At 42.9% G+C, this 27579-nt stretch overlaps 1 protein-coding gene across 1 annotated transcript in view; it reads right to left on the bottom strand.

Annotated features, from left to right (window-relative positions):
• clmpb (CXADR like membrane protein b) overlaps positions 1 to 18261 on the bottom strand; it is a 66081-nt gene extending 47820 nt beyond the window's left edge. Inside the window, exon 1 of the mRNA XM_047593376.1 lies at positions 17657 to 18261. Within this exon, the coding sequence (XP_047449332.1) occupies positions 17657 to 17705 (49 nt within the window). The 5' untranslated portion in view covers positions 17706 to 18261. The remainder of the gene's footprint in view (positions 1 to 17656) is intronic.
• Positions 18262 to 27579: the final 9318 nt, after the last annotated feature.

Raw genomic sequence — 27579 nt, 5'->3', positions numbered from 1 at the left:
GTATGCGAGCTCACATGTTGAGCTAAAACAGTCACACATCGCAAATAAACGCATATCCACTCTCTGACACATGGCTGCATCTTAATCACTTTATTTGCCTCCACTGATTTCAAATATACTTAGCTCAAGATTCATTATCGTTTTCGCCTGGTTTCCTGAGTGTAGGGAATAACAACAGCTTTGCCCCCGAAACACACACACACACACACACACTTCCCTTCATTTATGCGCACCTATTTGTACTCGCAGAAATCTCTATAGCCTAATATCTGTGGAGCATCTGTCCCTGCACGATGCAGTGCTAAATAACCCATCCCCTTGAAGGGAGGGACCCGCTAATGAAGTCAACTCTATGCCACTGCACTGCGTAACTCAGTGAGGCTTGCTGGCCGCAGCACGGGGGGACTCCTGCTCACCAGGGCACTGTGCTTTGCTTTTGCTAGTGGCTTATGCTGCAGTGGCATAGATTGATTCAAGAATAAGAGGGATCATGACGCTTTTAACGCGTGTGCTCTCCTCTCACTTTCCCTCCCGCTCTGCGTATGCCAGAGATAGCTTTGAATGCACTCATTAGAAATCTGCTGATAGAACTAGGAAGCAGAGTGGGATGCAGATGATGTAGACTGATAGCAGAAGCCTCTCCAGTGTAGGGGCCCTCCTCCTTAATGCATGCCACACTATCATCTTGATGTCTTTGTGCCGGAACATTGTTCCCCTAGTTTGGAAAATGAGGTAAATCGGATTCAGAAAACAAGTGGATTAACTTAATCACCCCTCGGCTTTGACAATGACCTTCGCTTCTGAGGCATAATAAGGATTAGTTAGAAGTGGAAGGACATATGCCATGCAGAAGAAAAAAAGATTATAGTTCTCCCATGACAGAATGATTGAAATATGCTATTCCTTCATGGTGAGAGGCTTTGATAAGAGGCCGTGGAGCAATGCATCACAATCCTGCGCTGCGATATTCAAAGGAATATTGTGAGTGATATTTATAACCCCGCACAGTGAAATGCTGTCGGTGTAGCTTTCTCAGACGGAGATCTGCTCCTCGTGTATAGAAATGTACATAAACACGCTGAAGCAGGAAGAGAAAGGTTTATATTTACATTAAGGCTATTGATTTTAGGCTGGCTAGCATATATTCGCCACAAATCCTGCTATTATTGCAAGGGAAATAGCGTAATATTTCTTACAATACCATACCACGTTATTGATCCCCGCACAGGAAGGAAGTTATTCTCAGTGCTGTATGAAAGACAATACAGGCGTGTGCCCGCACAGAGGTTTGGTAGGACATTACAGTCAACAAGGTCATGCAAATTAATCACAGGCATTGACCTTCGGCCTGACTTATGGGAAAAGGTGAGGTCAGGTGGGAATATGAAGTCCCCAGGCGTGCTGCTAAATGCAAATGGCAGAAACAAGATCTTCAATATGGCAATTGATCTCCGGTGACAGGACGGGGTGATCAATCACCCGTCGACCCGGCGCGTCTTACTGGGATGCTCTGGAAACTGATCCTTTTTTAAAATAAAAGGCCAGGTTTGGAGCGCAGACAGACAGGAGAGAATGTGCTGACGTGAAGTGCAGTGAAGGACGAGGCTGTCCATCGCTGTTGTTGTTGTTGGGATCAGGATTTATGTCACTGTTGCCATTGCCAAGCTGGAGAGTGAGTTATCCGTGGAAGGAGCCCTATTGAGAAGAAGCTGCGAGCGCCTGGGTGCGGATCTATCCTAATGTATCGGTGTGTGTGTGCACCCAAAGTGGCGGCACACAGCAGGATGGCAGGGGGAGCAAACATGCGGCAGCTCCCCAACTCCTGTTTTCCCTCCTCGTATTCGTCTCTCTCTCGGTCCCCTCTCCCTTCTTTTGCCTTTATACCTCTCTTGCATTTTTTTTTATTTTTTTTTATCTCTCCCTGTCACATCCCCTCCTCCGACAACAAGATGGCGTTTTGGGAGGAATGACATTAAAATGCGGTGAATGCAGTTACATAAAGGGAGATGGTAGGTGAGCCGTGTGTGTGCTTTTATGTGTTTGTGTTTTGTTGTGTCTATCTTCTCTCCGTGTGCACAAATGTGAATCACACTGCATGTTTGCCTATAGCACAAGTTGTTCACAAGTTATCCTGATGTGCATTTAAAATAGCTGGAGTAAGAAGCATGACACACATAGGCACATGCAACGAACACAACCTTACAAAAGTATTCATACATGCCCGTACCAAACAGAAAGCAGCTCTGTATATTGCATTTACAACACTGTGGAGAGATCTTAACAGCTGTTTTCAATCTAACTGCTGCACCTTTCCCCCCTTACTCCCTCATCTACATTCCCCGCCCATCGCATCTCCTTGAGCACGACACCCATCGCTCTGAGCAGTGACGTAGACTTTGTGCAGCGTGTGCAGGTGCTGTCCTGCGTGAGGAATTCTGTGAAGAGAGGGCGGAGGACACATGAACACAGAGGCAGCGGCTCAGGCCCCTTCAGAGTGTAAACAGATTGATTGGGCGGCTATACTGCAGTTGCTCATGCTGACTCACGATGTACATTAGCAACGAGGGAGAAACGCAGGCCAGGGAGAACTGGGGCTCATAAAGTGGTCTCATCTTTCCCCTTCTCTCCCACATTAACTCCCCCTCCTGCACCCTGTCCAAGGTTATCCAGCTGGGCGTGGATGTGGAAGGGCCAGAGGAGGTAAAAGGCCACATACAGCACATTCACTAAGCAGCCGTGGACGTATGAGGGCCCTTCAGTTGAGCACTTGCTCTGATTAGTAATCTGTCCCTGTGGATACGGCGTGTAAACTGGACATCAAGGGAGCGAGTCTTAGACCTTTAGAGCGATGGTTACTGCACCATCTAAGCCGGCTGGCTGGAGGGGGGGTGGCGACGTGCGGCGGCAGCAACGCTGGGGGGGATGCACCATTTTTCTATTCCAAAATGAGCCCAATGTCACCGTGACAGCGCAGCGTTCCTCTGAGGGCACCGCGGGCCAGGAGGGAAAATGATGGATGAGTCGCCAAGCAGCCTCTCCTGCTTCATCACTGTGTACACACAATCTCGCACACAAACACAAACAGGGGCTCAAAGTCAGGGAAATACACAGACGTAGTATACTCACTTGATGACAATGCATACCCTGCAATGTGTTCACTCAAAGGCATCTCAGGGTGCACACGCGTGTGTTCGGAAGCACACGTCTGCATGAATAAAATACACAGGCAGGGACTACAAATACGCTCACACAAGGCCATCTGGGGATACACACATACGCAAACACGGGCTCCGGGTGATTTATGTGTGTCCACATGAGTTCTAATTAATCACCAGGACATAAACACTCCAGATGCAGATACTTACAGGAGTTATTGGTTACACAAATACATGCGCTCTCACACTTTGCACACACAGAACCAGCCTCATTATGACTGCAGCCCAGGCTAATGCCACAGGATCAATGACAGCTACTCTCTCTCCTCTCTCCCTTCGTGACTATGACCCAAAAGCAGCAGTGCGCTGCCACGCAGGGCTCCCCTGCAGCATTTATTCCCTCTATGACCGAGCAGTAGCCTCCAATAAAGCCCACGGGTCAACCTGCACCTCAACATATCCATTCATCCAACCCCCTCCCCCCCCCCACGCATTCCACCAACCAGCCCACCATTCACTGCAGCACCGGTTATGAGGGTTAGGAGGATTACATTTTCAAGCAATTACTTAAAGTGCTGATTACCTGCAGAAAATTGTAACCACTAATGCTGCTAGAATAGTTCATTTACAGTATGTCACGCTCCCGCAAGAGCACTCACTTAATAGGGTTCATTTTAATCTACAATTCTGCAGTACATGAAGAAATTCCACAATTTAGATGCCACTGTTGTACTGAGCTATGCAATAACTCTGAGGCATCACAAGCATCTGTGATCTGATTACCGCATATTTACAGTAACTCCAACAGATTACAGATGTCATCTTTTTTGGAATCAGATTACTGTAATTCCATTACATCTAATCAAATACTCCTGCTCGGCCCTGCTGAGCACACAGAAAAACAGCTTCCCTGACGGCCCTCATGCAGATCCAGGTCCGCACGGGCAGGGAAGGTGAAATATGGCCGGCCTCTGGTGAGCAAGTCGCGTATAGCTGAGTGGCCATCCATCACCACCGCGGTGGAAAGCCCACTTTGTTCAGAACCCTGGTCTCATACGAGGGAGCAAGTATTGGGAGGAGACGGGACAGTAAGAGAAAGGGCTCATAAACATACTCCCTCAGGCTGGGGGAGGGCACCATGTAAAAATTGTCCAGCGTGGAGTTGGAGAAAAAAAATGTCTGGCCTTTTAGATTGATGGACTAAGCCTCTGCGCTTGTAGTGTTTTTCCTGCCGCCCAATACACAGGGGTATACGTCTATGATTACTTGTAGTCAAGCCACGGCTGGGAGTGGATGGTGGCTACAGACTAAATATTAGGATTAATGACCATGCTGGTCAGGCTAGTGAAACATCATTCATACTTGTGTTATGTTTCAATGCCATGTACGCAACCAGTGGCAGTGAAGAAAAGTCTGCAGAAACATCTATTTGTTGCTTCCAGTGATGTGTAATGCGACACACTGTGACAAACATGATAAACAATGAGGGTGGGATTACTTAAGCTCAATTACAGGTGATGTTAAACAAAAATCAGTAAGTAAAATAAGGAGGGCTTTCAAAACCTATGCTTCTCCGGTCATGCTAATGCATTCGAACGTTAATGTGTGCAAGTATACATCAAAATGTCCACCCACCGGACGGGTCAGGTTAAATATCTGTTCATCCCCTTCCTACGGAACAACCTCCACCCTCACTTCCATGGGACCGGCTGTGGGATTGTGATTATATATGCAGCGGGCTGAGAGGAGGCGTGAAGGAGGGAAGTGAAGGAGACGCCAGAGTGGGCGGTGCTCTAACTAGGTCGCGAGGAGAGCGGCTCGGCGCTTCCATGCAATAACTTTCATTAATAATCAAAAATGAGCTGACGCAGTTGCATTATGATTTCCCCAAAGACCCGGTGTAGTACAGTTTCCAGACGACGAACTGGCGCTAACTTAGATGTCAATGAAAAGGTCTCTGGATCTGCCTCGCAAGGACTTCACAGGGACGGGTGACAAGACTATTGACACCGCTTCAGAAAAAACTGCACCACGGCCTATTAATTTTTTTTTTTCTGGAGAGGGCTGTTAGCTGGAGATAAAGGACTGACTGTAGTCCTATCATCTGTCCTGATCTTGTAGCATTGCTTTGCATGCTAAATAAAATAAGAGTGTTTCACTGTCAGCTGAATATTGGATGGGAATACTATACAAAAGCTATATTCCAGATATGTCAATCATTGATTCTCATCTGATGATTTGGCCTCTGGGGTGAATGGCCAGTGTTACGGGCTGACAGATATCTAGGCCAGGATTTCCTGTTTAGTTCTCAGGGAATTGTCGACGGTCTGACGAGCAACCTAAGATGCGAGTGGAGTTGAGTGACAGTGACATCAACCAGACAGCTAAGACTCACTTACCTGTTAAAGGTATTTGTTTGGCACAGCCTTGCTTGCTGACAGGGTATTTAAGGGTACCACCTCTTCCTCCCCCCTCCTTATGAAGTGTTTACCTGCATTACATGATTCTGCATGTTCATGTGAAGATATCTATTTAAGGATAATGCAAGTGTGTGTGTGAAGGAGCCTGATTGAGGAACACTTAAGCGACACGTGCAGTGCATATTTTGCAGAACGACCACGTAACCTGTCTTGTCCATCCAGTGTCAGTCATTTTAGCCAGCAGTTATTTTAGCCATGTGGTCAGTTGCCACTGCGGGCCCTTGCTAACTGTGCAGTTTTTCCGGCGTCCTTGCCGCTCTGCATCTTTTAGTGCCCTGTAACCCAAAACCGTCACCTCTGTCATCGTCCAGCCCTGCTACTTCAGTGGCAGCTTACACCATGCAGAGATAATCTCTCCATATTGATCTGGTCAAAGGCAGATATGTTAAAGTGGACAGAAGAACCTGCACAAGATGGCTGAAATCTGATGCTGGAAGGAGCCAGGGTGCTCACAGAGCGCTTTTGGAGTTAACACTGCATGCTGTAAATATGTACAATACATTGTGGCATCTTCAGAGGACAAGCATTGATTTCAAGAAAATCTGCCCAGACATCTCCTCTTTCTGGTTCGGCACACCTTTCCAGAGCTAATGAGCAGCCATCTTTATTCCCTACTGAACAAGATGTTCTTTTTCATGCCTTGTGTCAGGAAACACTGCCGACTCATTACCGGCGAGGAAAGATGGAGAAGGGAAAAAAAAAAAAAAATTGTATGATGGTTAAGCCTGAGCTTTAAGACAGACAACTACGGCTCCTAATCCCTTCTGAGCAGCCGTAAGCCTTCGGTTATCGCTCGTTAGAATTGTGCATCCCTTAAACACATTAACTTAGGCCCTAATGCTGGCCCCTTTTGTATGACACAGCAGCCGCTCACAGCAGACAGTCACTGGGCTAAGAGGGAAGAAACATGCTAATTGCTATCAAACTCATTTAAACAGGTAACAAGGGTGGATGCTGACTATCAGCACATTTTCAAGCCATCAATGTTATCGTGGAAAGCTCTTGAAGCAATTGAAATTCCGCAGTATCCCTCAAACATGGGTCAGAGAAGGGTCCTGAGGATAAAATCAGATGTGGATCAGTCATTGACAGTCTCTTAATTGTGTGCGCTTTCACACGGTTGTATATTCACATTTATGTCTTTCTTTTAGCCACGCATAGCATGGACCGGCTCCTTTAGTTATAAGTATTCAAGACGAGGACCCCACCCCCACCCTACTATCCAAACTTCTCTCCACTGTACTCTAAAGTAAACCTCCACAGTGTATGCCATTCTTGACAAGGGCTTCTGTCTGTCAAACAGCTCTTTTTTTTAATCTTTAACAGAAACTTACGACATCCATTTTTTGTAAAAAGTTGCTCAGAATGTGTTGGATATATAACTTCGTTTTTGTAACATTTCTAAGATGTGTATTCCAAAGAGCTAACAAATTAATATCAGCCCCTAGTTTCAATTTGAAAGAGAATCAGATCAATAATCCACTACTATTCCACGCTCTATGTACGCCTCGTGTTATCCCAACATAATATGTGGTGTTGCTTCCCACCATGACTTCCCAACCGCTTACAAGCAGAGCACAAACATCAGAGTTTTTCTTCCATTTCCATTTGCTGCAATCCAGTGCACTTGGATCAACATGGCCTGATGCTGCCTGTGATCTCCAGCTGTGCTACGGGTCACACTGACAAGGGAGAACCACAAGGGCCGGGAGACCACTACAACAAAGGAGGGCTTGTTATGTATTCTGACTGCAGAGCGGCTAAGATGCTTGGTGTTTGCTGACACAGCAGATGACTTGCTTCGCTCTCTCGGCCCCATGCTCAACCAAGGCAGGATGGACTTAATTGCCTCATTAGCAAAGGGCCAGCAAAGAGTCGGCTTCTTTCACATTGTTCAATGTCAAGAGTGTAACCGAGAGGAAAGGTTAATAGAGTAAACAGCATCTCCCACTTCTAAATGGAAAAACAATGTTTGTTCTGGATTATGACTGGTTAGTGATGAAAAGCTTCGCTTCACAGACTTATGTGTCTGATTTTATATTACGTGCACCCTGCATATGCTGACCTTCATTATGCCTATTTTCAGAGTACAACACAGTTCACTGTTGCTGTATGGTAACTCCCAAAGCTGCCTCGTTCTTTTTTTTAAGCTTGGACTCGTCGAGAAGGCACAGTCATCATGCCAACTTTAATTATTTTAAGAACTCGAATTTGCAAACTCTGCTATTTCCTCCTCCGCAGCTTCTTTGGACCCCAGACAGCAAATCAAGCCAAATGCTAACACTCTCCATTTCCCTCTTGAAGAAAGACACACAAAATAAAAATTATGTCTGCTGCTGGGAGAAAATGTGAGGTCCAAAAAAAGAAAAAGAAAAGCTGTGTGCTAAATAATGTTGAGGGAGGCGTCAAACTTGGAGTGCAGTTGCTCGCTGCTGCAATGTCCACACACAGGAGAACTTGGCAATTCCAGCAGCCACAAAAAGACAATTTTATACAAGCTGTGACAATCTGGACAACAATGCCAAACCATGACAGGCATCGTGAGTGGAGTCCTAAGCCCCTGTCTGTTTCTTGACAAGAGATGGGGTACTCAGTAAGTTGGGCCTGACAAACTGGGTGATGGGCCAGGCTAAACAGACGTGCATTAAACAGAACTTATTCAGCCATTCGTTTTCTGTAACCACTTGTCCTCTGGAGGGTCGCGAGGTTGCTGGAGTCCATCCCAGCTGTCAATGGGCGAGAGGCGGGGTACACCCTGGACAGGTCATCAGTCTATTGGAGCTGCTGAGGAGTGTTCAAGCAAATGGCACAAATGTGAGATTTTTTCACCGAATGAGCTGCGAGTTGTGATTGGAAGATTGTTGGCATCGATTAACAGACTCTAGGTTACTGTACTAAAAATACAACCACATGAAAACTCCTTGTATACAGCTGCAGTATTTATCCGGCAGTAACAAGGACAATTACCCTCCATGTTCAATATATTGTCTGTGTAAGAAGCCATCATCGCCTTCCTAGTCAGGGACATAAGGAGTCTTGTTTTGAAAAAAAAAAAAAAAAAAGTATAAAACTATATGGAACCTTGTAGATGTAACATTATACTGTAGATCCTTCAGGGTATGGATTTTTCTTTCCTTACTGCAGGGCAGTTTACAATAGAGGATACATTAAAAATGTACAGCACATCTGCATGGGCAGTATAGTGTAAAGGCTCCATTTCATCAACAAGTCAAGTCTAACGAGTTGGAAAAAACGGCGGTGGTGCCATCTGTTCTGCTTGGAAGGGAGGTGGGGTGGGGGGAGAAAGAGCTTTTTCAGCACAGACAATATACTGTACTCTGACAATCCTGAAGGCCTGAATAAGCAACTTCATCTCCTTTGGAAAATAAAAAAAACGCAAAACTCTCAACCTTTCGGCTTGATAAAACGGCTCCGCGCTCTTTAATGTCAAACACAGAGGAGGAGTGGTGTAGCGCAATCAGCCGCAGCACATACTTAATTTGTGGACAGCTTAGCAATTGATCAATGATATTCGGTTTACAATGTTTTCGCTGTGCTATGAAGGACCAAATGGCTGGCATTGTGGTTGGATAATTAAACCATCCATCACGCAACATCCACTGCAAGAGAACAGCCCTGGCAACCCAATACTGGACCTAAATTAGTGCATTTTACAGTTCCTCCTGAATGGCAATTACACAAGGTAGGGTTGTGATGACGAAGGATTTTATCCCTATAAAGAATTCATCAGCAGAATTGCATATCTTACAGGGCTTTAAAGGTTGTTTCCAAAGTTTTGTTGCAGTCCATAAATACATTACGGTGACTATTTAAGCTTACTGCACGGTCAACTGTTTTTCCCCAACCAACATAAAACTGAGTATAGATCTAAACTGGACAGATGGCAGAGTCCTGACTCCATGCACTAACACTGGAAGGGATTCTCCAGATGGTGCACAGGTCTTGTGCAGGTAACCACTTTGTCTTGGAGCATTCTAATCAATGACCACCGAATTCCCTCTCTTCCAAACACCATTCATCTCTTGGCCTTCCCCGGCTGCTCAGTGACGACCAAAAGCGGCTGAAGATAAATGTCTGAAGGGCAGGAGGGCCTCTGCTGATTAAAGCCACTAACGCTTTAGGGAAGACTGGCAAGCAAAAGAGGAAATGGAGTGAGACAGCGGAGCGTGCGGGTTCAAAACACCTAATGGAGTGTCCTGCTTGCTGGGCTAATAGACTGCTTCAAATTGAAAGGAACAGCAGGCGCCTAAATAGAGCGACGTGGAACATTTCCTCCTGTTCATTCAGTCCACTCTCAATTGGAAAAGCAGGACAGGAGAGAGGGGGGCAAAAACTTGCTTCCATTGTTTGGTGCAGTGCAAGTTGCTTTCATTCACCTGCAGTCAATTCCTCGGATTGGATTACAACTGAATCCCATGTAGAGGAGAAGAAATAGCAATCTTTTGTGCGGTGGTACCATGCTGGAATAAATACACGTGTGTTTCAGAATCCTTTCAGTCTGCACCAAAGAAAAAACCTTTGCTTTAACATAGATTTATGGGGAAGGCACCTGGTGTCATAGTCCAGCTGTGAGCTGTATTCTCTTGCTGATTGTCATCTCAGCAGCGCTATGCTGTTTAAATGTCCACGCTGAAATCTGGACATGATAATCAATAATCACAGTGTGAGATGAGGCAACACACAGGCCGAAATCTGACAGGTGCAGCCCAAGAGCATTTAAAGTGCTAAGCAACTGGTAAGACATGATCAATTATTGGCAGACAGTTTACTGGGGTTTTGACACTCTGTCATTCACTGAAAATGTGAGCCAAGCGAAAGACCCGTTCAGCAATGGAAACACTTTGCTGTCTGATAGGAGTCCAGCCTTCGGGGTAAACAGATTACATGAAATCAGCAGGCTCGGTCAACCTCCGTCATGTTAACAGGATTCCAGGGGAACTATTTGGCGAGACGCACATGCTTGACCTCGACTCTAACGCAAACAATATCACCCCAGAGCAGCTAATTGGCTGTAAATGTTGTATCAATATTGCACTTTTCCTTTCTTGTGTCATTGATTGAAGCTATGCTAACCTCCTCGAAGGTGAAAGACACTGGGGCAATAGGAGATTATACGTTTTTAGCTGTTTATTTTTCTGCTTGGTAGGATCGCACAGCTGCATGCAAAACAAGATATACCTTTTTTCAGAGACAGAGAGCGCAGATCAAAAGCATGTTCTGCTTAGAGAAGACAAGCATGCCAGCTTTATTCTACGCTGCCACTTTTCACTAAGGCAGAAAGCACTTGAAAGCACCACAACAGGGCTGGGAGCTCAGCGATGATAGCATCTCAACCCCCGCCCCCTGATAAACAAATCATTTTAAATGGTATTTTTTTTTGCAAAACACATGCATTTTGATCAAATCTAGCACTTGCGGCTGTAGAGGGTTCGATTGGTGAGCAACATCAGTAGCCGAAAAGAATTGATATCAAGACAGACCTTCGGAGGGGTGTATCAACGGGAGGTGATTTGTTGCTCCACCTCGCAGACAGCATCAGCGTTTATCTCAGTTTTGTTTGCTCTTTGATCTGCCCGAATTATACAATCACAGACCTCGATTAAAATATTTATGCTCACAAGCAGAAAATGGCTTCACATTTTTCTAGGGAAACAGAAAGCTGTAATTGCACTTGCTCCATTGACTTTCACAGTTACTCACAATGGCAAATAAGGCAGAAATCCTCTCTTTGGAGCAAACAGCCGTGACGGGATAGATTACAGACAGCTAGAGGTCGGCTCAGTGAACGCTGACATTTCGACTACCCGAAGTTAAAAAGGGCTACTACCTATTATTGTTTCACAGTAGCTGATATGATAAATCTGCTGTCTTGATTTTACCCATGTTGTCTTCATTCATTTATATTTAATTTTTAATATATATATATAGTTGCATATATATGACAGAATATGCAAGACATGGTTAGCAGTGATGTGACAGGTTGAGTTGCAATACAAGCAAATATATTTTCCACAGAATTAAGTGTAGTTAAATCAGAGGTAGTGCACATACTGTAGATCTAAGCCATTGACTATAAGACAGTAGCAATATAAAGGAAAACATTCATATTTATCATTGGACAAGAAGAGCTAGGTTCTTGCTGTTTCATTTATTGTTTACCATCCATAATGGAGAGGAACTACTGGAATATGGTCATATAAAATTCACATTGTCAATACCACAATGCAATGGTAAGTACTTTCTTAATGACACTGTTAGCTGCATCCATCTGCTTAGGTCAGCTGCCTGCAGGGCCGCAGGCCGTGGGATCATGTGAGGAGGTGAAGGGTTATGCTGGGAGATGAACGGTGCCGTTGTCAATGGTGTCTGATGGTCGTCTAATAAGGCACTGGATCAGAATTATCCCTCAGTACAGTGAAAATGATCAGAATGGATGCGATGGCCCCTGCAGGCAATTATTTTCCTCCTGGAGCAAACAATTGATTATTTTTCATCAATTCCCATTTTCCCAAAGCCCTAGGTGACATTTTGTCTAGTCTGTTCTGTCTGGCCAACAGTCACATCTGAAGACATTGAACTTAGATGAAATGGAAACATATTCACACATTGATTTTAGAGGCAGGAACAATTGGAATTCCAGCTTTGAACTCTGTCTCTTATGAATTCTGTGTATATAACGTGAATTTGTATTGTGCTACACACTTTGTGGAAATGAACCTTGCAATGGATCATCTTTTTAAGAGTGAAAGTTGCCCATTTATTTACTTCATGGATTTCATAGGAAGATAGCTAAGATGGAGTTTAGGTGTACACCGTGTAATACTGAGGATTGCAGGCTGAGCTTTTGGTTGAAGGTTAATATATTTGACAGGGTGCATGTCATACATTAAGTACGTACTGCATGGAAAGATGGACAAACAGTCCATCAGGATTCCTGAAGAGTGGTTTTGATGCAGAAAATTCACCCTCAACATAAAATGGGGGAAATAGTAGCAGTAAACCTGGATATTTCTGTTCTAAAGTTGGCTTTCTAACATGGAGATCTTTGGGGATTGATTCATTTGTGAAGCAAGCCTCTAGCACTTGAGGAACTGCAGTTTTTTGGCACTTCCTCGCTGGCTTCGTTTTTCAGCCCCAGGAGTTGCCGCTTAGCTTTATGTGCCAATTGTGCTTTTCAATTTTAACCAAGACCATATTGTTTCCCTAAACCTTAACCAAGTACTTGGAGTTGACAAATAAAAGGATGTTAGCTTCCTTTAAACTACATCAACTCTGTGTTTACATCCGCACTTCTTTGGTATTATTATTCAATTCAATTGCCTGCATTACTTTTCTGCCAGTTAAGTAATCAGTTAACCTACTGATTGTTGAAGACCACGATTTAATTAGGAAAATTCTTGGAACTTAATATAGGAAGAAAGCATTTACTTCACATGGCTTGACTGACTGCAAACATTAGAGATTCCTTTAAAACATCTTCCCCCTCAGTGTGACCTTCCTATCAGGTGGAGTGGAGTTTCTAACTATGAAAATGATCCTACTGACAATGTGTTATATAAAATAAAGCATGGTTTATCTGCACAAGATGTCTGAATCTTTGTTTTATAACCAATCTGTACAGTGCAGCATACTGGTGCGGTGGTGTAATGTCATGCGTAGACTGCGCATGTGGTTCCAGTTAATGTGAATGTGAGCCTCCCCAGAACATCTGTCAAAGATTAGCAGTAAAGTGAAATAGGCAGTTCCTGTTCATACGTTTCAAAATAATCTGGCAGCAATTTTCCCAGTGAAGGATGAAAGGGGGAGGGTTTACAGGTCAGAAACACTACACAAGCCCAGCTCTGTCCGGGCATGTGTCTTATGTTTTACAAGACGCAAGTGACAAAAGGTCCATACAGAATAAGGTCTTGATACACCGAAAACTGTGGGTGCGGCAAAAACATTCCTGGGAGAAGGACAAAGAAACGGTCAAATAAACAAAATAGTGCGGAAACAGTCAGTGGATTCAGGATTTACCACGCTGCTTCAACCAGTGTAACCTTTATTTTCCCCTCACATGTCTTTAGCCGCAATGAAATTACGAACTGCCTCGACTGTCTACTTGTAGGAATAAGAGCACTTACTGTACAAAGCAGGAACACCTTCACCTACAAACACTCTCATTCAAAGCATGGCATTCAGCTTGCTGCAACAGAATAGAAAGACCTTCTCACTAAAAGCACCACAATCAATGAAACATGAAGAATCCCTCAGGTACAAAGAGAGGACGGCTTGTTATTCAGGGAAGCACCGTGTCATTCAAAGGCCATACGCATCAGGCGGAAAGTGCTTGGAAGGCAAATCAGTGTTTGTTAATGATATGGGTCAATTGTTTTGAGGACGGCTGGACTCATCTACAGGGCTCTTCAGTCACCCTCCGTGGAGGTTTTGCATTCCAGAGGGCTCTGCCCTTGCTGAGCCATTCAGATTGGCCACTTTTGCACTAAGTAATACAATCCTTTCTTGATGGGCATGTGTTTACACTTTGCATTTGAACTAACTGACATTGTAGATGGATGGGAGACAATTTCACTGATGTTTGTTATTTTTTCCTCAGCAGCTGCAGCCATACTGTGTGTTGTGTCCTGCAGCATGAATGCGATATCTGCTGGATATTGAGCCTTGTGATGATTTGCAATGCTCCTACAATGTATTTAACAAAGAGTTGAGCGTAGTGTGTTGTCTGCATCTTGCTAAAATGAATTGCACTTGAAAATTAAAGCATGACTTCAAGTCCATTCATGCATTATGCTTTTACATTGTGAGATAAAGGTTAACACTCCATACCCAACATACCTAACTGACAATATCATGCAACTTCAAATCCCCCAAAGGAGAGCTGCCAAATTCATCACACACAGTTCAAAACCAAATATTTTCACAGCTGCATGCTACATGCACTGGGGCGAGCCAAATGATAACGCCGAAGAATAATGTGAGGCAAAAGGAGATCAAAACCGAGCCCTAATGTATGGTAACTAGACGCCAAATATCGAAATGTCTCTGGGATTGTAGGAATGTCAGACGTCTTTGGCTGGGTGTGTGTGGGAGTGTGATTCAGGCGCAAACACATCAAGATGTCACTTCATAACCTCTGGCTCAGGAGGCTCCTGTCATCTTCACATTTCAGAGATCCTCTGCCTACCCCGGCAGACATGCTAAATATAGAATGGGGACAGAATTTCTGTTTGGAGCCACCGCTCTCTTTATCTACATCTAACACTAGCAGGCGTGCATAGCCGCTGCCGTCTTCTCGCTGTTAAACACACGCACTGTTAATATCCAAACCCATCAGCACGTGCACTTATGTTAAGACCCTGCTGAGTAGCTAGGATCACTCACACTGTAATTTTCCTATAGACTGATGCTCAAATGAACATCAGACTCCGCCAAGTGAGGGTGCAGAGGTTTGGATCTCATATAAAAGCTGCTCATACTTTCCAATTACATTTCTGTCAAGTGACTTACATTGTGTTATTACTTCTTTGACAGTCATCTTCAAATTCCTCATTCACAATCATTTAATCCTGGCAAGGGAACAGACAGGCAATCAATCACTGGTCTCCTCTACCTGGCTGAATCTCCAGCTGCACCATGCTGGTGCCGAGTTACTTTATTTGACCTTGTTCTGCTTCTCACTTCGTATCAGCAGAGTTACCAAAGGGAGCTTCCGAGCTCTCTGTGGCAATTAATTGTGCTACTTATCTGTAATGTGAACAGTGGATATTACATCTCCAACAGAAATTCATTTAAGAATGTAACAGGACTTGCGAGGAAATAAAAAAAGAAAATGAGCCTCTATTAATGACTATTGATCCTTTTAGAAGAAAACAGCCACTTCCTCTCTTTACTTGGCCTCGGTGTTGATCTTGAATTAATACAGCCTATAACTTTGGGGAAATGTCCTTCAGCCTGGCACAGCAGAGCGGCCTAGCTTGAAAAGCTACATATATCTCCTTGGTCAGGCTCTTTCGCTGTTTTTTCTGACTGGTGGATATTTTGTTCTCGCATGAGAGACATGTGACCCAGGTTGCATCTGTTTTGGACATGCAGTCCAGTCTCATCATTTTCAGCTGCATGAATTGTTTTACATAGTAATATCTTGTAACATGGAACAGGGAAGGGTAAAAAGCTTCACCATGGCAACAACAAGTAATTTAATACTCTGGGCAGAATCATTTGGTTATTTTAAGAAAAACGTGCCAGCATTATTTGGGAACACATTTCTGTGTGTGACTGAATGTGTAGTGTTTTCAGCACGCCTTGAGAGAAAAGGTTTCCATCATCATCAACAGCATCAACGCCATTATCATTGCTAAGGAACTAGTATTGAGATAATTTACACGTTGACCTCAAAATACATCATTATCTGTCACAACAGGGATGAAGACCTGAGCCAAAAATTGTCTGCATTCAGTGCACATTGCAGAGTCAGCTTCTTCAGTTAAACTGAGGATCAGTGACCATCACCACTGAGCACACACTGTGGACTCACAGTCCTACCAGCATAAACCCCACATGATATATCCAACCTCCAGTTTTCTGTGTATCTCATTCAGGGCCACCGGGGATTAGAGCCCTTCCCAGAATGCACTGGGAAAGGGGCAGGGTACCCCCACAGACAGATCACCACAATATAACTGAATAATTGGAGCTGAAGATAATAAACTCTTTGGGCATTTACAAGCCTGCCACACGAGCCACATCAAGCATGAGCAAATAACATCAGTTGTACATCAGAGCTAATAGAGTTCAAAATTAAAGACATATGCAGAGGTGTTTTCATTCCTCTCCAGACTGCAGTACCGCCAGTATATACTAGAGCATGACTTTTGGACTCAGACCAGAGTACATTCCTCATACGGCCACCCTGAATCACTCATACTTTAGTGCAGATGGGTCCAAACTGTTTCATGCTAAGCCCCTCATTCAAAGACATTTCAGATGTGAAAAAAAAAAAATCTTTTTGAAAAACACTGCTTTAAGCCCAGTTCCTCCCAGCAGGAAGGGGAGTTTTTTTCCCCCACGATGTGTTTCACTGCAGGTGAAGAGACAGCGGTGGGGAGAATAAAACCACTTACTGGAAGTCATTTTTACACACTGTCTCACAGTGCTACAGTAACTTCCAGTCAGTGCAGTCACAGTGGAATTAAACATTCCTCATTTAGCTCTGAACCTGGAAGCCCCTTCAGGCCCTCTACATTGTATTGCTGTAAAAATAGCAACAGTAAGAAAAACATAGGAGCAGTGTTACTGTGAGTATATACAGTAGGTAGCAGCAGGAATAAAATAAAATGCTGTTAAGACAAAGGAGGCGTTTAATTCTCTACTCTAAACGGCCCCATTCTATCCATATAAAACAGACGCTTTCAGTGAACCTTTTTAAGTTCCATTTCAAACCAAGAGCATTCGAGCAAATTCAGATATTCTCAAATTGATAGTAAGACCAACTGAAACTGAACCGAACATCCAGGAATGTTCTTACCACTGTGCCACACGATTTGAAATCTGGTCCTTTGCAGAAAACGAACGTGTGTCGATACATCTGGATAGCAGATTTAAAGGGAGGGGTCAGGTGAACTTTTATCCCCTTTAATCTGCTCCACTTTGAGAGCTTCCTCAAGTCGAGCAGTCAGCGTGGTTCGGAAATAAATGTTGACTATTCCATATTTCATAGGCGCGTAAATATAAATAGCCACCTCGTAATATATGCGCATTATAAAGTGTCAGGGGTTACTATACGGTGGGGGGGGGGGGGGGTAAAATAAAAAATAAATAGATGCTGACATCATTCTAGATAGAGGCTGTAAGATGTGCAGTTAAGAAGGTGTAAATACGGACAACTGAGAACATACAGACGGACAGCAGTGTCCGCATCCACATTGCGAACCGTCAGGGGACCACGCTCCGATGCGCCTTAGATGAACTCGTTGTCTTTTAAAGAAATGCAAAGTGACTTACCCAGAAACAAAGAGCGGAATATTGCAGACATCACGGCTGGAAATCCCATATGCAACGGAGCTGGAAACAATGCGCTCAGACCACCTTCAAATTCATTCGGCTGACCTAAGCGCAGGCACAACGCAGCGGCATCATCAGCGAATCGAGGAGCGAAATCGGAGATAAATAAATCTTCATTGAACGCACGAGTCCAAGGGCATCATATGTTGCACACGCCCGACATCTCTAAGCCTCCCAAATAGAAGAAGAAGATGGGCAAGAAACGTGGCTCTTTGTCTTCATCGTAATTTTCATCATTTCATACTTGGCGTCAAATCAAAGTTCCCTGGCTGTCTGGCTCTGGCGTGGGACGTGTCGTCTCAGGGTCCCCTCTGTCTCCTCCTCAGCAGTCTCTCCTCCTTTCCTCCTCCGCTGCACAAAATGCCAGAGAGGAGGAGGAGGAGGAGGAGGCGGCGGAGGAGGAGGGCGAATAGGTGGAGGATGAGGGGATGCTGAAGGATGGAGACCTCTAGAGTCTGAAGTTCTCTTACACAGCCCGAACATCCTGCAACACACACTAAATGGCTTGTTGCCTCTTGCTATGCTGCAACACGTAAGAGGCAGCATTTCTTTGTCATGAATGTATTTAAAGTTGCCCTTAAAGAAAAAAATATGAGCTAATAAACACAGTCCTATAAAAGATTTAACTGCTTATGGATTTAATAGTGAGTCAATTTAAGTATACAGTAGAATGTATAATGTATAATGTTCAGGAGTGCTGCATGTCATCAGTGCTGCTGTAGTACATTATAAATGATTTGTTTGCATTGTTTTTATAATTCAGTGCTGCAAGGATTAGTCGATTCATAACGCAGAGCAACTCATTAATGGATTCACATATTTATTAGTTGCAAATGTCAATATGTTGCTGTTCTTTGTCATATGTCATCTAATATGATAAATATGAGTCTAATGGCTCATCATTTCTGATGATTTTCATTATTATTTTAAGATCATTATAGGATTCTATAAGCCAAACAACTAGGCATTATATATCACTTTACAATACAGGTTACGGGTTAATAACAGTAATAATAGTGGGCAGCTCTGGTAGGCCATGGCCTCAAGTAGGCTGACCCTACCTGAGCGTTAGGTTCCATTAAAGAGACAAATGGAGCAAAAGAAAAAGAACCTTTTGGAGGAAATGAGAGCTAAATTATGGCATGAATATTTTTGCAAGTACCTCGAGGGTGCAGGGCTGTGAAACACAACCGTGACTTAAGGAAATGGTGTCTACAAGCCTTTTTTTCTTACTGTGTAATTAGAGTTAAAAGAGTAGATCGGGCACTTTATATTACAGCTCACATACCTTATTCTTACTGTGTGGTCTACAGAATTAACATAATAATTAGGTTCCTTATTAAACATTAAATATTAGATATGTTTGCTCCAGATATCTCTATGGCATTTCATGGCGTTCTTGTGTCGCAGTTTTTTTTTCTCCTCAGATGACAAAGCGTTTTAAAGTTGGAAAAAGTTTGTTCTCCAGTGACTGACTCCATGATGAGCCGTTTCTCATCACTGACAAATGCGATGGAAGGGAACATATGAATGTGGAGTATGGGTGTGGCCGTCTACTGCATGATTTATTCCACAACATCTAAACTGATTAACACCCTTTTAGCGTGTGTTTTCTCCTGCACACCTCATTGGTGTCTGTTAATAAATTCAACATAATAAACACTATGCATACCAAAAAAAGGTATGAGGACTGCAATATAATATGGGACCATTCTTTAAATGGGGATTTCAATTCGTCTTGTGCAAAACAGTCATGTTTTCAAACAATGCGGCTGTGCAGGAGCAAGAAACTGCTCTGTATTCATGATGATGATGAAATTAAGCTGTGCCCTTTGTTCTGAATTGTGACAGTCACAGAGACCACAGTATGTAATATAATCATAATTTCCACATGTTTTTCTTAGTAATTAGATTAGAAATGCAGCCTGCTTTATTTAAGGATTCAGTGAGTCCAGCTAATTGACAAACATACATTTTTCCACACTCTGATGACACACGATCATGATCAAATGCCATATAAGCATCCGCTTTGAACCACAAGCCATACTTGTGTTTGCTTCCCACTTTTTATTTGTTTATTTGTCCACCCGCTCCTTAGCAGGATTATTTTATGAATCTTTTCAAAGCTACCACCCCACATTCACCCCTCCATTGGCTTCGGGTGAGGCATCGTACAAGAATGACGTGGTCTATGTTAGGTAAACAGAAATTAAAATAAGGAGCGCTGCCATCCACTCTCAGACCTTGAGTCAAATTAATCCCCCTCTTCTGTGTCTCAACAATCAACAGAAATAACAAAAGGATTTCCACTCGCCCGTGGCCCCCTCTGCTCCCTCGCTCTCCCTTTCCCCCTCAAGTGGCCTGCTCTTCAGCACCAGCCTCCTTCCATTCCTTTCCGTTCCAATAACTAGATAGCTTGAAACTATGTCTCACATGCGCAAGTAGACTTGCACACACATTCCCTTTGTTTTCCTCTGTTTTGCCACACAGACACGAAGAAGCACATGCACACAGAAAACGGCGGATGAGACTCACTAGGTGTAACAAATAAACAACACAATTCCAGATGTTTGCGAGAGACAGATAAGACATGGTTAAGTGATGTTTTCTGTCTTGTGTGGTATTTCGTTTACAGCAGTTCTCTTTTTCTTCGCATTTTGAGCAGAATAAAAAGGTCAGCTCCCCTCAGCGTCAACACGGGACAGAGAAGTACAAAAGAAAAAAAAAAACATACTAAAAGCTGTCGCAATATCAGCTGTGGAAGTATGATGTATGGCTTTGATAGACACATTTGTCCCACACAGACAACAGTCTTAGTGTAACCTAAGCAAAACAGCACGGCCTTATGGGATTTCTGGAAAAAGTAAACTTATTTGATTTGTGTCATGAAAACAAATTGTCCATTGTTTTCATGACACAGAACAGAACCACAGAACATGATCATTTCCAAAAACTAATCATGCATTTCTGATGCCTATATTTAACCAAGTACTGTTATTGCCTTAGACTAATGTTGTGTTGCCGGAGCTAAACCAGTTTTGATTCCTAAAGTCTCATTTACGTTACTGTGGGACATAGTAACACCGTAACCCATGCACATAGCCTCAACTGGTGTGAGCCATTTATATTTGTGCGTTCATCAGTCTGGCTCGTCTTTAAAAAAAAAACACAACCCTTTTGTTTCTATTCCCTGCTTCACTAGCTGTTTTTAATGTTGAAACCTAGTGTTTCCAATATCGAAGCCCTGCCTATGTTTAGTTCCCTAAACTCAGTGATGTGTCTTGATTTTTGAACCAAAACTAAGCCTTTTTATTTTTATTTATTTTATTTTATTTTATTTTTGTAAAGATTTGTTTATTGAATGAAGCTCAATATACAATCAAATAGCAATATACCATTAAGGGAACACCATCAGCAACAGCAAATTATTCCCATCCTACCCCTCTCCCTTGCATGTGACCAATGGTTGTTGATGCCTACGCATTACACAATGCTAGACCCATCACTCGAAAAAAAAAACAGTGAGTAAGAATGAATAAGTGTTGCGTATGGATAAAAGCCCTGTACGTGACTGGAGCCACAGCCTCCCGATGTGGCCTTATGTCGTTCTTTCCGCCTGCTGTCACAGCAACTTCGTACAAGTCACAAGTCTGTGTCACAAAAATAACAGGAAAAGTTACCCCGTGAATATTTCACAACTTGTGATGAAATGAATATGCCGTGCAGGCACAAACCATAACTGACATGCTGTACTGTGTACAGAAGGCATGCTCTATGTCACAGAAGAAAAGTGGACAATTAATGTCTCACTAAATGCAGTGAAATTGTGTTTAAAAAAAAATGATACTCATAGCAAATTTCCCCCTAAAGCTGACTTTTCTGAAGAAATATGACATCTAGAAGCAACTACAATATGCAGCTGCCCAGTGCATTATAGAGCAGTGAGGTCCTTTAAAAGATGACCTCACTTATGTATAATCAGATGACAATACTACATGAGGTATGAGGGCAGATCCACTGTTGATAGTGGTGTTTGTACGTTAGCTTACTTGTCCTGCATGCAGTAGATAGTGTCATGGAAGGCAACCTGTCTGTGTTTGGTGGCTTGGCCTTGGCGTATGATATAGCACCCCAATGCAGATGGCCTCACAGATGGTTGATATTTATACCACAGGGCCTTGAAAAGTCACTAGTGTGGAAACTGCTCTTTCTCCCTGATTAGTTTCACATCACCAAGAGCACAGCAATCTGCACACACTCATCTTTCACTGCTTTGGAAACATACGACCAGTTGTGAAATTAAGCAGATAATTAGCAGAAAAGATGATATTATTTCAGAATAAATATGCTTTCATGAGTGTGCCGCCCCCGTTGTGGAGCTCTCCCTCCTCTTTGTCTTTTTTAGCACATAAAAATGTAATACTCCTAAGTGCAACGTCCATGATTTTTTAAAAAACTTCCAGACCCAACATGGCTTGCATTTTAGCTGCGAGCACTCTTGACTTATGTACTTTAAGTGGATTTGCAATTTAAATCGGAGCAACAAGATGCATTTCGGCGGAGACGGAGTGCTTCACCGAGTGTTCCCTTCCGCCAGAACATCTGTATCTCCCTCAGCATGGCATGGCAAGGACTTGATAGTGTTTTGTTGATGCATGGACGACACCCACGTCGGAATATCAGGCTACGGCCACCTTCCCTGTCTCTTCACCTCAGGGAATGAATGAAGTGGATAGTTAAAAGGATTCTTGAGTAACAAGGAAAAAAACTCTTTGTTTAGGCAGCCCTATTTTTAGCGACCACGGTGATGCTTTGCCCTTAGTGTTTCACGGCTCACAGATCCTTTATAATTTAATGAGGGAGAGGGTAGCTCTCTGAGATTCATGGGGAACATCTCAAGGCAGCATTGGCCACTTGGCTTATTGATCCAAATTGAATGTTTGTTTATGGGTCAGCAAAGCTCTCTCCCTCCCCGACGCAGGAACAAAATGCCTGTGTGTTATTAAGCTAATAAGATAAATGTACTCCAATCGTGGCCAATCGTCTTGGGATGCCTCTGCACCTATATTTTGTGCGATCTATGGATATGATGCAATGATCGCTTTTAACGTTGGTTTGGTCAACGAGACAAAGTTCTGACACAATCTCAACACTACACGCATGCAAGCAGTTTTGTAATTGATCTTGATTTTCCAAGAAATCTGGATAACATTAAATTATCGAATGGAAATGAAGCCTCAGCACCTAGAGTGGACACTGGTATTTGTTGCTGTTCTGCTGCTGTTTGAATGAGATAACCGTCTCTGACCGGCCTCGCTGTGTTCACACCAGCCCCATCAAACCAAACCTGGGGGAGGAGCTTTCAAATTTCAGAATGACAAATTAGGTCTTGTTAGCCTCTCTTTAAACATACATCAAGCCAGTTATTGGTAACTGCAGTACCATGTTATTTACAGATCTCATATGCATGATGTACAACTTTTCTATGGTAGGAAGTTGGATGATCTGGAGAATAAATTAAGTTCTTCCACCAGAAATCTTCATGATTATTCTCTTTTATATTAATCATGCCTCTCTCACCCTGCCATAACTGCAGATCGGATATACAATGTGAAAAAGGAAGGAGCAAATTCCCCTTTTAGGCCACTTCCTGTCATTTTCTGTTCCACTTTCCTGCGAATGCTTGTCTCCTTGTACTGCAAGGCCCAGCGAGTTCAAAAGTGGATGTTCCGCCTCAATTTATTTATGAGCCTTTCGCAGGGAACGCGAGGCAGGGAAGGATGGGGTTTAAAAACATGTTATCGTGCTCTAATTAAAGGCAAGGCAGACAACGGAATCGCATCAAGGAGCCCAACAACATACCCAGTTCTATTCTACATCGGTTAGTCTGCGGTAAATGAATGAGTTGAATGGGAATGATTGAATGAATGAGTGGATGAATGGACTCATCCACCAAAACACATTTGTTAGCGTGTGGTAAACGAATGAGCTGGATGGGAATGATTGAATGAACGGGTGGATGGATGAATTCATCAACCCAAACTAGAGTAAATGGCTGAACGAACCAAACACGCGTGATGGTGTCATTTGGAAGAATGAAACAAGACTGATGGTTGTTGATTTCAAACGGCATGACTCTGACTTTGGGAAATGTCGGAAATTGTCGCCCGCTCCAGTTCACGATAAACAGATCAATCATGTTTGATTATAATTTCCACAATATTGCATGCCATATTACAAGTTGTTTCCCTCAACACTGGCATTTTCCACACCAGCAGATGCTGGGAAAGGCTGTGCCCTGCCTGTCTCTAGAAATCATCCAAAAAGAAAAAAATCAACTGAATTTTTAATTAGAGGAGGTTGTTGCTGCTATTTAGACATGGATTTTCATTACAGCAAGGGCACGAACGCACATCACACCACAACAGTCAACATGCCATGTCATCTGAGAGCATAGTGCCTTAATCAGTCACATTTATGTTAAAATAATAAATTATTTTAAACAAGCTACTCATCGGTGCATTATTGCCTTCATTTACTCATAAAAACTAAATGAAACTTAAACATAAATTGAAATTTCTATTTTTTAGTTGACCAAAACCAGCTTCTCTGACTTATGAAAGCAGTCTTTACTCTCATTACCAGAACATTCGTGGAGCCTTTGTCAAAAGCTTAGGATACCACAGTCAGTGAAGCAAATTGGTTGATTAGCCCCGGATTTAAATGGAAATTGAATGCCTTCTTTGCCGTCGATCGCTTTGCCTCTTCAGGTTTATTGACACAGCACGGAGAACTCACAAGCCCATTTTCTTTTAGCAAATAAACCAGGCTTGATTGAGGCATAAGCGGTAGAGGGAGGGGAGCAGGTGAAGTGATGTTTGTTTGATTTGCCTGATTTAGAAGATCCTGTGTGCCTTCCCACCCTTGTCCAGTCCCGATCGCAACCATTACCGCGGCTGCCCTCTCGTTGATGAAGCGGTCTCCGTCCTGGTCATTGGGGAGTGAGTGATGTGAGCCATGCGGTGGTGAAGAGCCAGCGTAAATCAGCAGACGCTTTGCATCATACTGTATGTCGAGAGTGGGTGTAGCTGGAGGCCATCAATCTTCAGCATGTCTCTATTCATCACTCTAGGGAATGACCAAGCTCCTGATAAACAATTTGAAAGAAACGCCACAGGGAACATTCAGGAATTACCTTCGGTCTTTCATAGCAAGTGGACCCATCTAAATCTGCACTCAACAATAACTGAAGCACAGTTGTATACAAGGCACTTGTAACAGTGAAGGGCAACCAGGCAAACATATTGTGTCTGTTAAAAGGTGAAGGCTTCTGTTGTGATGTCAAGGGTCCTTGGAACAAACCACTTCCATTTGTCTGTTGAATGACAGAAGATTGTTTCTCTATCCCCTTATGTCGTCTCACCCAGCACAATCTGCAAGGTCAAAATGTGTGGTTGCATTTTTGTAAAAATTATTTGTGCCGAACAATTCATCACTTAGCTAAGGCCATGAATTCATAGATGAGCGCAGATACTGTATGGAAAGAGGCTTAATGTCACAAAATATTATTCCCATGGTGTACTAGTCATTTATGTAAATAAACACAACACTTAAAAATCCCTTTATAAAAGCAGTGCTTAAAGTGGCCTTTGTCAATCATTTGTAAGAGGTGGGGACCAAAACAGAGCTAAAAAGAGAGTGAATATTCTTTCATCTGTCAAAAGCATCCATCAGATATAGAGCATCATTATCATTCATTTGACTCCAAATGAATGATAATGATGCTCTATATCCGATGGATATTTAATTAGGCAACTGCTAATGTATGTTTAAGTGCAGGTATCAATGTTAAATGTAACTGAGAAATTAGATTAACAGAAGTATTAACTGTAAAACTACATTTGGTGATTTGTTTTCCTTCTATTTAATTTGACAGTGGTCAGTGAAATAGAGTGACTGGCTCACTATGATCTGCTGTTACAGCTACATTGTACAAATACACAGGCATGATTTTGTGCTTTTGGCTACTTAGTTCTACAATTTGACGGTAACAGAACTCTTGTAGCAATTCCAGTCTTGTGTAAATAAATAAATAAAGCAGAGACACATAGAGCCGTAGGGTAAAATGAGCTGCATGATTTGTCTTTTTTTGGGGGGGAGTTGACATAAAAAAAAATGATGTAGGATTATATTTTGTACATGCTTTAGGGGCTTCCTGAATAAAGCCAGCATTGGGGAGGAAAAAACACAGATGATTTTCTTAAAGGAAAAAAAAAGGTATTGGTCACAGACAATTCCATGCCCCGAGCCGAGGCCTATTCTAGAACCCAGTCAATTTTCCAGAGCAACTATGGTCCAAGGCGTGACTGATGCAGAGACCAATGAAGCGAGGTGATTTCTTTGACAAGTACTACCAAGCACAAAAGACAAGAAATGAAAAGTTCAGAACAAAGCACCGATACCCTTACTGAGCAATGTGGACTTGTGTGCTGTATTTGTTATTTAGCATTCGCAGGATGAAGCAGCTAATCATGGTGAGGGGATTTTAGGACTATCTGCAGGTGAAGATTTACACACAAATCAATACATTGATCTGTCCAATCGTTGGCTGTGTAAACTGGTGCTAGGTTTGGAATGATTTCAGCTCTTACAGTTAAGAGATGAAAAATTAATTCCCCCTTTACACACATAAGAAGGAAGGTCACATGATCACAAATAATAAATAGTGAAAAACAACATGAAGACAAATAAGAGAGAAGGTAAAGAGAGGTCTGCTTTTGCAGTTCTTCCTTTCATGACCATTGCACTGTTTGAATAATTAACAATGTCTTCCAACTCCCATCAAATGTACTTATATAGATGGATGGTGGTGTTACAGCAACAGATTATCAACAACAGAGCAGCTGACTATACCGACAAAAAGTTTGTTCCTGGTTATCACTGTTTCAATTTATCACCTTTCTGGCTGCGTACACAAGTCTCCATCTCAATCCTGACCTTTCAGGCTGGGTGCAGGTTTCATTTATCACCAGAGTTAGAAAAGAAAAGATCACTTCTTCTTCTTCTTTCTGATGAAAGCACAACCACAGCTCAAACACTCAGGCTTTTTTTCCGGCCAACCAAATAACTCCAGTTTAAGGCCTTAGAAGTGTTACTCTGACGTCAATCTTGATTCTCTGCCTTCTCCCTCACGGACAAGTTTATTCATGGACTTTCTTATTTGTTGTGATGGGGTCTCCCCCTGTGCGCATGCAGTCACAGTTCGGATAGGACAAGCCATGATGAGACTGGTTCCATATAAGACTAACATTAGCTGGAGAAAAGAGGCAGGCGTAACCGTTTCCCTCCTGGGAAGGCTTTCTTGCATATGAGGTGGCAAGTTCAGCGCTGCACGTGTGGTTTCCAATAACACAGGTAATGAATATGATAATGGAGGCTCTCCTGGCCTCATATGTCAATCACGTTTGAATCAGGTAAAGTGGCACATACTGTGGAAACTATCACGCTTGGATTGTTGCAACGCTCCGGAGACTCAGACAGAAGAAACACAATCAAATGCAGCTGCAAGTTCAGGAATCCTCTGGGATGCCTTGCAGCTAAACCTAAAGAGATTGCAGTGACCTCCTGTTACAAGAATAGCCAGGCTGTGAGCTATTTTCATTTATTCCAATTCACTCCTCATAAACATGCCTACATTAGAACATGGATTTTACTTTGCCATAGCAATATAACGAGGTAAAATTTGACATTTGAGATATATTTGAATGATATAATAATTTATAATTGCTCTCTGTAGTAAATATTGATACAAATTGTCCTAATTACTTTAGGAAGTCAACCTGAACACATGATAAGTCATGGAT

The sequence above is a fragment of the Mugil cephalus genome, chromosome 9 (assembly GCF_022458985.1).
Source record: "Mugil cephalus isolate CIBA_MC_2020 chromosome 9, CIBA_Mcephalus_1.1, whole genome shotgun sequence".
NCBI lineage: Eukaryota > Metazoa > Chordata > Actinopteri > Mugiliformes > Mugilidae > Mugil > Mugil cephalus.
This window is presented reverse-complemented; position numbering and strand designations above follow the sequence as displayed.